Here is an 11,138-nt window from a genome sequence, read left to right as displayed (position 1 = left end):
AAAAATTTTCCTTCATTGTGGCCGTGGCCGTTACTAGAGTAGGCTATGAAAAAATTACACGACTTCCGAAAATGGCACCACTGAAAGTGCAATATCTTTAATGGCGCAACCCAATTGTACCTGGGGTTCGTTAAGTGCTAGCTCTAGAGTGCTCACTGTGAATGGTATGCGATGTTGCCAAATAAGATATTAATGTTTTGAAAAAAAAACAGAAAACAGAACGTTGTGCCCTATCTAAAACTCCTTAAAAACCCATAAAACAAATTAATATATTGATTAAAAATTTAATTTGTTTTTTTTTAATTCTTACTGTGTAGAGTTGGCCCATTTCGAATTTGTTCGATGCCATTTACAACTCAGACATAGTCTGTTACAATTTGGCGCGTCTGCGCAATTTGCTGGGACATGGCAACTTTGTCAGGGGTATGAAGAGAAAGGAATGGGACTTTGTTAAACCATGGCCTACTTAACCCTAGGCCGGAGATCGAGCTATACCCGCTGTAGTGTAGCTTTTTCAACCCATCCCCTTCCGTTCAACTTTCCGGGGAGGTGGCGCCATGACGGTTCAGTAGGCCATTGCTGTACTTAAGCACACTTTCCGTGCCATGTCGAGAGTAGGCATGGTCAAGAGTACTCAAGGCAACATCTTATTGGGTAAAATGTGGCGTCACGTGACTTTTGGCAACGTCTATTGGGAGTTTGACCAGTCTATGGTTTGACTGTGTGCAAACTTAACGAACCCCTGCATGAGGAAGTGATTGCTCTCCACAAAAAATCTACAATAGTAATGAAGGTTTTTAGCCTTTATTGGGAGGCAAATATCGTTGTTCAGTGACTTCCTAACAAAACTTTAAAATCCTTATTTTTTGGTAAAATCAGAAATCAACGCTTTACTCTCCCCTTCAAACATTTCGACGGACATGTTGTTTGTCGTTGGGTCTTCGTCGTCTCCAATTATCCATACAGCGCAAACTGTAAATGGCTGAAATTCTCTTTTAAAAGAGGATATTGGTATAACGCTTGAAAGGACAGGGCCAAAAAATATGACATTTTGAACAATACAAATATTTGAAGACATCTATTGAGTAACAGCGGCAATTGTCGAGCCTGCCTACAACAAAAAGTAAACCAAAAAACAAAAATAGCAAAAAAAAAACCTTAATTATAATATATAGACTTACTTATAGAACTTATCAAATTCCGTCGGGAAACTGTCATACAATATCATAATCATATCAATTTCTGTATAAGTGAGTTCTTGTTAAGTAAAAGATAATAGCATTCAATTTACACGCACAAACATACACGTATACAATTGCACACAGTTGTTCTGAACGCGAACGAAAAATTTCTCTGAACCACTTCGTGCCATTAAAAGTTTGATGGTCAACTAAATTTACGGATCGAAACTGAGAAGGTATTCTTTGAGGGGTCCTGGAAGGGGCAATTTGTTGACGCTGAGTGCGGAACACCGCCCGGTGGCGTTATAGATGGTTACGCGGCACATCTGCTTCAGAGTTCGTGGATGAGAGTAAAGCTGACGAATAAGACGGCACAGAGCCGACCGCATGGGGACTAGACCAGCCTGCGTATAAAGAAGTTTGAGGCAAGCGTACAGCGGCCGATGTTCCATCGCCATATAATAAAGTATGATAATGCGAGAATAACGCTGATCCGGATCTAGAAGCAATTCTTCTCGACGTAAAATAACCTAAAAAAGGGTAAAACGTTTACATTCATTTCGGTCATTATGATTTCTTTCTCTAAATGCTGCGTACGAACGTCTCTTCGATGAAAGAATCGACAAACCTGAACGTAATAATAGAGAACTTGGTGAGACGACTTCTTGAGAAAAACGGACGACTGCGAATGGCAGATCATAGGTTCTGTTGTAGCAATGTGCACATTAGGATCAGCCCGATATTGAAGAAGCGTTAAAGTGAGAGCGTAAACGTGATCCAGATCAGCCGGAGAACGGGCGTTCATCACCATATCCATTAGCGAAAGTAGAATATGTTGTGTGCGTTGAGAGAATCTCACGTTGGGGTCAAGTCCATGCTGCAGTAAAATTACCAATAATTGGCGTATAAACGCAAATGCCTAAAATCAAAAAGAAAATGCTTGTTCCTACTTAGTTCACGTGAATTTCTAATATCTATTTTACCTGGGCTTTTTCTTCCTCTCGATTCAAAGCGATATTTTCTGAGGCAGTAAAAACCAGGACATGAAGCGGCGTCAAATTAGATCTTGACGAGCAATTAGTGTGAGCACCGTGCTTACAAAGAAGTCGAACACAATTTAGGTAAAAAACCTATCAAAACAAATGTCGGTTTAATTTAACAATCATTTTCGTTTTTCACTATTAATTCAAACCTTCATCGTATGTGTAAAATGATGAAGCGGGTCCTTGTTAATCAGTGGGACTAAACAGACCATTAAGGGTACAGATCCATCGCGCCCAACCACGTTCGGATTTCCACCATGTTGTAACAGCATATCAAGAAGTTCGTAACGAAATTCCCAATCACGAACATGTCTCAAAACGCAAGCCAGAGCAGAGTTTCCCGACTGATTGATGCTAGGTCCCGCTCCCTAAGGCAGAAATAAATGTATTAAAATAAAGTTACATCACAAGTAGGAAGACATTACCTGATGAATTAAATATCTGACTATGTGTAGCATATCCCACTTATTCCATGGTTGGGGCTCCTCTTGACGGTGATCTCCGTAGCCACCGGAAAATCCGTAACCATAACCATACTTTGCCTCTTCCAAAGCGTATCGAACTATCAGGGCATGCAGTGGGGTATTGCCAAGTGAATCGGCTTCATTAATAAGCTCTCTTAGACCATGGTCAAGTAACAGTTTGGCTGTTTGAAGTGTATCTTCTGCCGACTTCTTGCCCAGCAAGAAGAGGACATGCAGCACCGTCATTTGCTGAGTGGCTGTTCGCACAGTCGTTTGGGCCCCGCAAGCAACTAGCAACTCAACGAAGCGCGTATCGTGCAAGGCGGCCTAGTATAAGAATATTGAATTTAGTATAGACAATAATCAAAGGAATATTTTAAAAAGCAACATTACCTGATGCAACGGGTAGTATTCATCATAACATTGGTTGATTTCTTCCGGTCGTTCTGCAACCAAATATTTGACGCAACTCCAAGCACCACGTTCGCAGGCAATATGTAGTAGAGGTCGTTTTTGCTGCCAAGGTAGCCAATGATCGTCACCTTGTTGAGTCAATAGCTCAAGAATTTCAACCTGTAATAAAAATAGCATGTAAAGGGCATATATTATCTGGCTAGACCCAAATCATGTATAGTAACCTGATCGCCATCAATTCCGTAATAAATAGCACTCTGCAGTTTGTCGCTAGACCGGTCTGCCAAAGATTCATCTGGAACAGCTGCATATAGACACATAAAACCAAAATAAAAACAATATATCCCCATAAATAATAATCAAATAAATGGTTTCATTTTTACTGCTCTTACAATTTTTAAATCTTTCTTCGCAGTTTTGATTATGAGGTCCAGGCCAGCACATTCGAGCTTCGACATCGATGCGTCCTCCGTGCTTTAAAAGCAATTCAACAATGTCCTCATATCTATCGGATATGAAGTAGTAAGCACAAGTAACACGGAAAAAATATTAATTTACACACCCTTTGAGGCAAGCTATATGAAGAGGTAGAGAACAAGCTCCGCGATTTATATCTATGTTTCTGGTTAAAATCCATCGCACCATATCTACATTGTTAAGCCCTACACACTTTTGAAGCAAATTGTATCCCTCTTCGTTGTGCGCCAACAGAATATTCTCACCCTAAAAGGTTTGTATAGCATTAATATGGCAATAATTTTTAATCGAAATTGAAAGGTAAAAATATTAAACTGTATTCAAACCTTTGGAATCTGACAGAGGAGTCCTTCTAATCTCTGCACAGTAACTCTGGGATTGGCTCTAAGTGCATGAAAAACAGTCCGAACTATTTGTTTTGAATGTTCAGACATGCCACGGTGATTGCCAGGAAGCAGATTACTGCCTGACTGAAAAAAGCTGCTCAAGGCACTACCCATTCTGCCAGTGGATGTCCTTATGAAACCTGACTGAAAAGTAATAATTCCACATAGAATAATGTAGGGTGTTGGTATTAAACACATCAAATTGTAGCGAAGCATATTTGTAAACAAGATCTCAACTTATCCCAACTACCTGAATTTGTATCTTCCAAGTATTGATGATTAATTGATTACATGACCAGAAAAAGTAGTTCAAATTGATTCAGTCATCCACATGTTTGAAGCACTTATCAACATTTCCTTGTTATGTTCCAGTTTTTAGTGTATTTGCTTTCTGTCTTTGGCAAAGCCTAATGCTACTCCAATGGACCATGTTTTAACATTACACTAACTTCAAAAGGATGATATAGGTGATAACATGACTTAGTCACACGATTTTCGCGTTCAATGTGCACAAATGAAGTAGTTTCATACACTTATTTTTGTCCGCTTGTCACCAGTTTAAATGATTATCTCTTATTAAAACTTGTAACAATACACACAGCTGAACTTCATCGAACAAATTACAACATCAAAAAATCTCGATGAGCGCCATGTTGACAACTACATTTGCGCCACTGGTGGCACTGGCACAAACCATCGCCGATCTTCCGACTACTCCGAGTGATGCGACTACAATGAAGCGGTATCACGCTTTTATTTCAAACTCAAATTACTCAATCATGTTTGAAATCCCAAGAAGTTCTGATTGTAAACATGATATTTCACTTCATTCAGCGATTGATTTTTTTGACAAACGCTAATTGAACGTCACTTCCTGTTTGATTCCTAAACTAAAAAAAAAAAAAAAAACTTAAAAAAGAAATATAAAATACTAATACGAAGGGTGACTAACTGACTGCTGATGAAAAAATAAAAGGAACTACCAAATTGTATTGTTCCCGACAAAACGATAGATTCAAAAACTGGAATGTTTCGAATAACTAAAGTAATAATGAAAAATGCCCCAATATATTTAATAAAATCTTAACACCCGCAATTCGATTATTTATATATTATATGCAATCCTAGCCTAGGATTTCATAATGCTACCATAACAATACAAGTAAAATGCTGGGATCACCTTTGGTTTTTCTATAAACAACTATAAGCTAAAACATCCAGAAAAAATCAAAACAAATGAGAAAAAACAAAAAACCTCATAATAAATTGGAAAAAAAAACAATAAAATTATATTACCGACTCCGCGGGCGCAGAAATCATTTTTGACAAAAAATTGTATATTAGGGTTCGCAATGTCGCGGGCAGTTCCGTTGCCCGTTGGGTTCCTGTGGCCGATCAGAAAAAGTGTTTCCTAGCTTGATTACGCAAAACACTGTCACTCACTACACTAATTCTAGACCACAGTTGCCCACCACCAAAACTACTGCAAGATGAACTGGTGAAGTATGAAAACAGCAGAGAGAGAGAAAGTGACGATGGGGATGGGTATATACGGAATAAAGGTGACCCAGGTCACCTTATAGCAAAACGTTTTCCCATCGTCTCACATATTTACACCATCGTTTCATATACGTCATACACATCGTCGTTTCACAAACACATTTAATACACACAACGATATTCCATCGGTTTCTATACATATCTATACATATAAAGATATAATACAGTTTTTGTGGGTGACACCAAATTTGAATAAAATATTAATCGTGTTATTGGCCTGTGTCGCAAGAAAAATAGAATAAGTTTTATTGAAAGTTTGGTTACATTCAAATTGATCATTTGTAGTTTAGGAAAATTTCAAATTTATTTAAATCAATGCGCTCAAAGCAAAGCGGAGCCAAGCCCCAAGCCAGTACAGGTAGACAGCATTAGTATAGTTATACTAGTAGCCATCTATCGTAGTGTACAGAAACTTCATAGTTCAATACTTTGTGGCGGAAATTTAAAACATATTTTCGAGTTTTCGAGTTATAATATTTCACGTCACGCTTCACAGTTGCCAAAGTTGAAATGTGGGTGGTTGTCTAATCGTTAATTATAAGCTAATAATTAATACTTGTAACATTAAAGGAAAATATCGGCGCTTCTTTATCGGATGTCCGAATAGCATTAGTAAATTCCCGGTAATTCCATCCATGCATTGAAATATTATTAGTTACCGATAAACCATTCGGTAATACGCCCATTTTGGTGGTGAAGAAAATAAGTAAGCGTGGAAGATTAACCTGACGTTGGCTACCATTCATATCTCCCTTATTCGCTTGGCGATCGCCAAGTATCGTATCGCCAAGTATCGCCAAGTATCGCCAAGTATCGCCAAGTATCGCCAAGATCGTCGACGCTTTTATTCAGCGTTAGTCCTGTCTGTTTATCAAATTTCCATTTTGGATTTAGAACAGTTAATAAATTATGTTCTAGTTCCTATTCAGAAAATCGAAATACGTTTTTTTTTTTAGTAGGGTGTGAAAAAATGTTTTATCTCAGATAGAGTTTCGACGTCGTACAGGTTGCTACGTTTCAGTGTGACACTAACTTCCGTGTCGGTTTGCAGGTTATAGTCTTTTGGCCGTGCTTTAAATTGAATTTGTCTTAAGTTTCCTTGTTAAACACGCGATTATTTCTATCTGTATGAGCCAATGTAACTTTTTTTTGTAGAACAAGACAGGTAGATAACGAGATGTTTTGCGTTATCCTTTTTGTGGTTCTTGCCATTTCCTTTTCTCGGAGAGGAAAATTTCTGAAACCGGTTTCATGTATTGAACTACAGATAATAAAAAATTCTTAAACATTCCGCTGTTGAGATCTTCACTTTGCTGACAATACATGTTGCACTTCCCTTTGCGAATAATTGTATTCGATTGCTGGCATTTATGGCGGCATTTCTGAGCTTGAATGATGTAAATCCCCAGGCCCTAGACGAAAGACAGTGTTGTTACCAGCGGAGAGGAATCAAGATGTGACAAAACAGGATTTTCAAATTGTTTAAATGTACAGTTACGCAGATAGATAAAGCTACTAGTTATGTTACCTTCCATGACAATCGTGCATATACGACATGAGTAACCGGTTTGATATGATTCGAAGACGCCATACATATGCAAAGGATTCAGTTGGTTCCATTTAACAACGACTAAAAATTTTGCTGTGGGAAGAATAAGTCACTTTTGAAAATGCGTCTGAAGAACAAGATCTACTCATTGTTTCTTCATTCCATTTGCGTCGACATTGGACAGCGCTCATCGAATGTATTGACAATAAGTTCTCGTTTTTCTCGTGTAACAGTAAGATTGTTCCTACTTCTGTCGTGCGCTTTTATTTATTTTGTTTGCTTCATTCGGACAGGGACATTTTCCAAACAGGTTATATATACTGTTGATCCTTTTAAAAGTTTTTCGGTTGCTCTAACGTTTGTCTATTTTCATCAGGATGTCGAATTACTTCTAAAAGCAAAATTTAACAGAAAGCAGTGTTGCCTCTCTCCTGGTGAGTTAGAAGACATTTGCGGTCGAAAAAATTGTACTTTGCCAGCATGTACAGATCCGGAGCCTTCGATCCCTGAACTTGAAATCGATCCAGTGAATTCTCATTTCAGTCGTGACGAAAAAGACAGTGCCTTTTTTATTGAGACGTCCGGCAGCGGTAGCTTGAGTTTTCGTCAGTCTTGTGCGGTGGAGTCACTTGCCTTTCACAACCCGAATTTGACAGTTTACGTGCTTTTCGTGAACGTGAAAATCAACAGCAGCGTCATCACCTTACAGAAACTGAGAGAGAAATACGGAAACATTCGACTCATCAGCATCAACTTGGATGACTATATGGCCGGAACAGCCCTAGAGTATTGGTATCACTGCATTCATTGGAAGAAAGGGCCGTATCACGTCAACAATTTGAGTAACGGACTTCGTTTACTGACCCTGGCCAAATACGGCGGATATTATTTCGATCTCGACTTTGTTTTCGTTCGTTCCCTTATTAAGTACTACCGCAATTTTGTTGCCGCCCAAGATAACTACGATGTCAATAACGGTGTTATCCATGCGGAGTTGAAAAGTCCGATCATCGAGTTGGCCACGACAAACTTTGTCGACAATTTCAGGTACAGGGCGTTTGTTATTTGGTTAAACGGCAGCACGAATTTATGTAGTAAATTCCTGTTTCCTTTATAGCCCATGGGTATGGGGACACAACGGACCAGCTTTGATTTATCGTGTCTTGAAAAACTGGTGCAACGTTGACAACGTAAAGTCGATGGACTCTGCTAGCTGCCGGGGATTCAACATTCTACCGAGAGAATCATTCTTTCCTGTTCATTACACTGACGTGAAGGAATTGTTCATCCAGCGGATGGAAAATGAAACGGAAGCGATGCTTGATTGGCTGACGGATAAAGTGGTCGGAGTTCATACTTGGAACAAAATCAGCAAAAGCCAGCCAATTTACAAAAGTTCACGACAGGACTACGCTCGACTCGTTCGAGACAACTGCCCTGTTGTATTTTCCATCGCACCGGAAATATTTTGATGCGCAGTGTCAAAAAAGTACTTTTTGTCTTTCTATTCGGTTGTATATTGATATTTCGAACAAAACACGCTTAATAATTTTTAACATTATTCGCGCGTTAGTTGCAAAATTTTCTCGTGGGATTCATTTCGTAGTTACATGATCGTCATTGTCTGTTTTCTTACCATATGCCACATTTATTTTCTTTGTCTTTTACATTCGCACATAATCCAAGAGGTCAGCAATCTCTTCGTTCGATAAAATTAAATTTTAATGGTGCGTCTGGACGATTAATTAGTTGAGATCTAACATCTAATTCCGCTCCATTCCACTCGATACTAAACCGCTTAACTAACTGTAATTTTGATTGAAACAACAGTGAATTGAATATTATTGTCACAATTTTAATATTTTGTCCTCTTACCCGTGCCAGAAGGATATACAAATTTTGTTCTGCTAGTCTTCGAGCGATGCAAGCTCGTGGTCCGTGCCCGAACGGCAATACTAAATATGGATGTGTTTTTTCATAAGCTGGATCTCCTTTCATCCAGCGCTCAGGAACAAATAGCAGCGGGTTTTTAAAATAACGATCCAGCTTACATGATACCTGATTTTGACTCACTAATATAGTCTAAGAAATGAAAATTAATCATCACTCCTCTAAATCATCATGAAAAAGACTTACATTTTTTGGACAATGATATCCTGAAAAAGACGAATCTTCTGGCAAAATTCTTCCAACTCCAATCGATATTGGATTCAATCTAAAGGATTCTTTTACAGCAGCTTTGAGATATTTTAATTCCGCAAGAATATCTTGTGTTACAGGACTAGTAGAATTGGGAACGAAGCGATTCACTTCCTGATACACTTTTTCTTGTTTTAGTGGGTTTCTGGCTAGGTGATACAATATAAAGCTCATTGTATAAGAACTCTAAGAAAGGGAAAGCAATCAAAAACACTTCTAAATTTTAGACCAATTTATATGTTTAGTCGTTACCGTATCAATACCCGCAAGAAGCATGTCGGAAACCATAGTGACCACATCTTTGACATCCAGGTCCTTGGATGTCAAATAAACTTCAAGCAATGTTTTCTGAGATTGATCCTGATCATTCCTGCTACGCAATTCAGCATTTTTTGCATTGACAAATTCTGATGCAACCCTATTATTTTTTTTTAATTAGCAAGAAAATGTTTAATTATTTTCCAAATTGCAATACCTTTCAAAGTATTCTTGGGAACGCGTAATTCTTTTATAAGCCGGTGTGTTCCATTTCCGCCAGAACTGAAGACCGTTGTCCGTGCGGAGTATTTCACTGTTGGTGTCGCTTGCAGCCTGAATAAGCTTATTCGGACAGGAATCGACAGGTAAATCTGTACGCAACGATCCTAATCGCGTATCAAACGTCACCAAACCAATAACTTTTGATAAAGAGTATGATGTGTGAATTAAACAGAAAATTTCACAGTAAAAAAATATTACAAATCATACATTCCAAAAAGACTTTGGAAAGATCTTCCAAAAAATCTGGCGACGTTTTGTTCTTCTTAATTGAGATGGCAATTTGTTCTGCAAATTCGGATGAAATGCTATCAATACCGGGAATATATTGACGGATATTCTCCATCATATTTATTGGACGTTGAAGGGCTTGTCGTAAGCGGTACCATTCGGGTCCATTCCTGTTAATAAAAAAAAGAAACTAAAAATGAACTGCAATATTGTTTTGAATGACAAGGAAATTCATTTTACGTTGGAAGCAGACCCCCACTATTGTAGATGTGGGGTCTTTGGAGTCTATAGAATTCGAGAGCCGTATGACTTCGTCGTGATGGATAACGACCCTCCACCTGGTGCATCCGCTCAATGTCCTCCGGCCGATAAAGCAATAAAAGATTTACGCCAGGTAAAATTTCCTCTCGTACGATAGGGCCGAATTGCAGATACTTTTTCAATCCAGTAACATGCAGTTGGTCAAATGAATACTGTCCTGACCGTCAGAACCGCATATTAATTCAATCATTATTTCCTAGTGTGTACGCATTAGTATACGTAATTAAATTGAATGAACTATAATAGCACGGTAATGACATCCACCCAAATTCGAACAATAATATTTTCATTTTCTTTATTAATTCAAAAGATTTCATGTATTTTGTATTCATACTACAACTTCATACAATTTTCTCGTCTCACCTATGGCGTAACGCCAGATGTTTCCAACAACTGGAAGCGGTTTAGGACCCGGTATTGAACCAAAAGGTTTCATTTCCTTAGTCGAATCGGAAGTTGGGAATTGATGCGGACAGTTGTGGATGCATGTTGTTTGGTTAAAATAGTAAACTTGTTTGTCAACACATTTTTGCCCGCCGCAAAGTCGACTTGGAAGACATAGAGTCCAGGGTATTTGCTTAGAAAACATTTTAAATTTATCAATAACAGTTGAAATAGTTGTGACACTCTGAGAAAACTGACAAGTCTAGTCTGGAATACTTTCTATTCTGTGACAGGAAAACAGATCCATTGCCTTCTGTCAAATTTCCAAGGTCGTTCAATGGGGAGGGTCATCTGCGGACTAATACGCCTTCAAGCAATTGGCAACACAGCTG

General features: G+C 38.5%; 3 protein-coding genes across 5 annotated transcripts; 1 reads left to right on the top strand and 2 right to left on the bottom strand.

Annotated features, from left to right (window-relative positions):
* Positions 1 to 1,063: 1,063 nt before the first annotated feature.
* LOC124197406 (ankyrin-2-like) lies at positions 1,064 to 5,485 on the bottom strand. 2 transcript variants are annotated; one of them, XM_046592852.1, is made up of 11 exons: positions 5,262 to 5,485; positions 3,906 to 4,109; positions 3,665 to 3,825; positions 3,495 to 3,607; positions 3,327 to 3,406; positions 3,082 to 3,261; positions 2,650 to 3,015; positions 2,374 to 2,592; positions 2,165 to 2,311; positions 1,810 to 2,100; positions 1,064 to 1,711 (listed from the first exon to the last, which is right to left on the bottom strand). In XM_046592852.1, exons 1-11 carry the CDS (start codon positions 5,283 to 5,285, stop codon positions 1,397 to 1,399), a joined length of 2,100 nt encoding a protein of 699 aa, XP_046448808.1. In that variant the 5' UTR covers positions 5,286 to 5,485; the 3' UTR covers positions 1,064 to 1,396. The 2 variants fall into 2 exon arrangements, with proteins under 2 accessions (XP_046448808.1, XP_046448809.1); XM_046592853.1 differs by lacking the exon at positions 5,262 to 5,485 and adding an exon at positions 4,216 to 4,660.
* An 868-nt stretch (positions 5,486 to 6,353) lies between these two features.
* Positions 6,354 to 8,984, top strand: LOC124198603 (lactosylceramide 4-alpha-galactosyltransferase-like). The gene is made up of 3 exons (XM_046594525.1): positions 6,354 to 7,384; positions 7,451 to 8,121; positions 8,192 to 8,984. Exons 1-3 carry the CDS (start codon positions 7,196 to 7,198, stop codon positions 8,544 to 8,546), a joined length of 1,215 nt encoding a protein of 404 aa, XP_046450481.1. The 5' UTR covers positions 6,354 to 7,195; the 3' UTR covers positions 8,547 to 8,984.
* On the bottom strand, positions 8,702 to 11,106 carry LOC124198602 (cytochrome P450 302a1, mitochondrial-like). 2 transcript variants are annotated; one of them, XM_046594523.1, is made up of 8 exons: positions 10,726 to 11,106; positions 10,282 to 10,519; positions 10,021 to 10,211; positions 9,749 to 9,950; positions 9,526 to 9,691; positions 9,211 to 9,459; positions 8,950 to 9,156; positions 8,702 to 8,880 (listed from the first exon to the last, which is right to left on the bottom strand). In XM_046594523.1, exons 1-8 carry the CDS (start codon positions 10,949 to 10,951, stop codon positions 8,764 to 8,766), a joined length of 1,596 nt encoding a protein of 531 aa, XP_046450479.1. In that variant the 5' UTR covers positions 10,952 to 11,106; the 3' UTR covers positions 8,702 to 8,763. The 2 variants fall into 2 exon arrangements, with proteins under 2 accessions (XP_046450479.1, XP_046450480.1); XM_046594524.1 differs by having other exon boundaries at positions 10,282 to 10,514; positions 10,726 to 10,868.
* Positions 11,107 to 11,138: the final 32 nt, after the last annotated feature.

Source organism: Daphnia pulex, chromosome 7, assembly GCF_021134715.1.
Source record: "Daphnia pulex isolate KAP4 chromosome 7, ASM2113471v1".
NCBI lineage: Eukaryota > Metazoa > Arthropoda > Branchiopoda > Diplostraca > Daphniidae > Daphnia > Daphnia pulex.
Note: the sequence above shows the minus strand (reverse complement) of the source record. Positions and strands in the feature narration are given on the sequence as shown.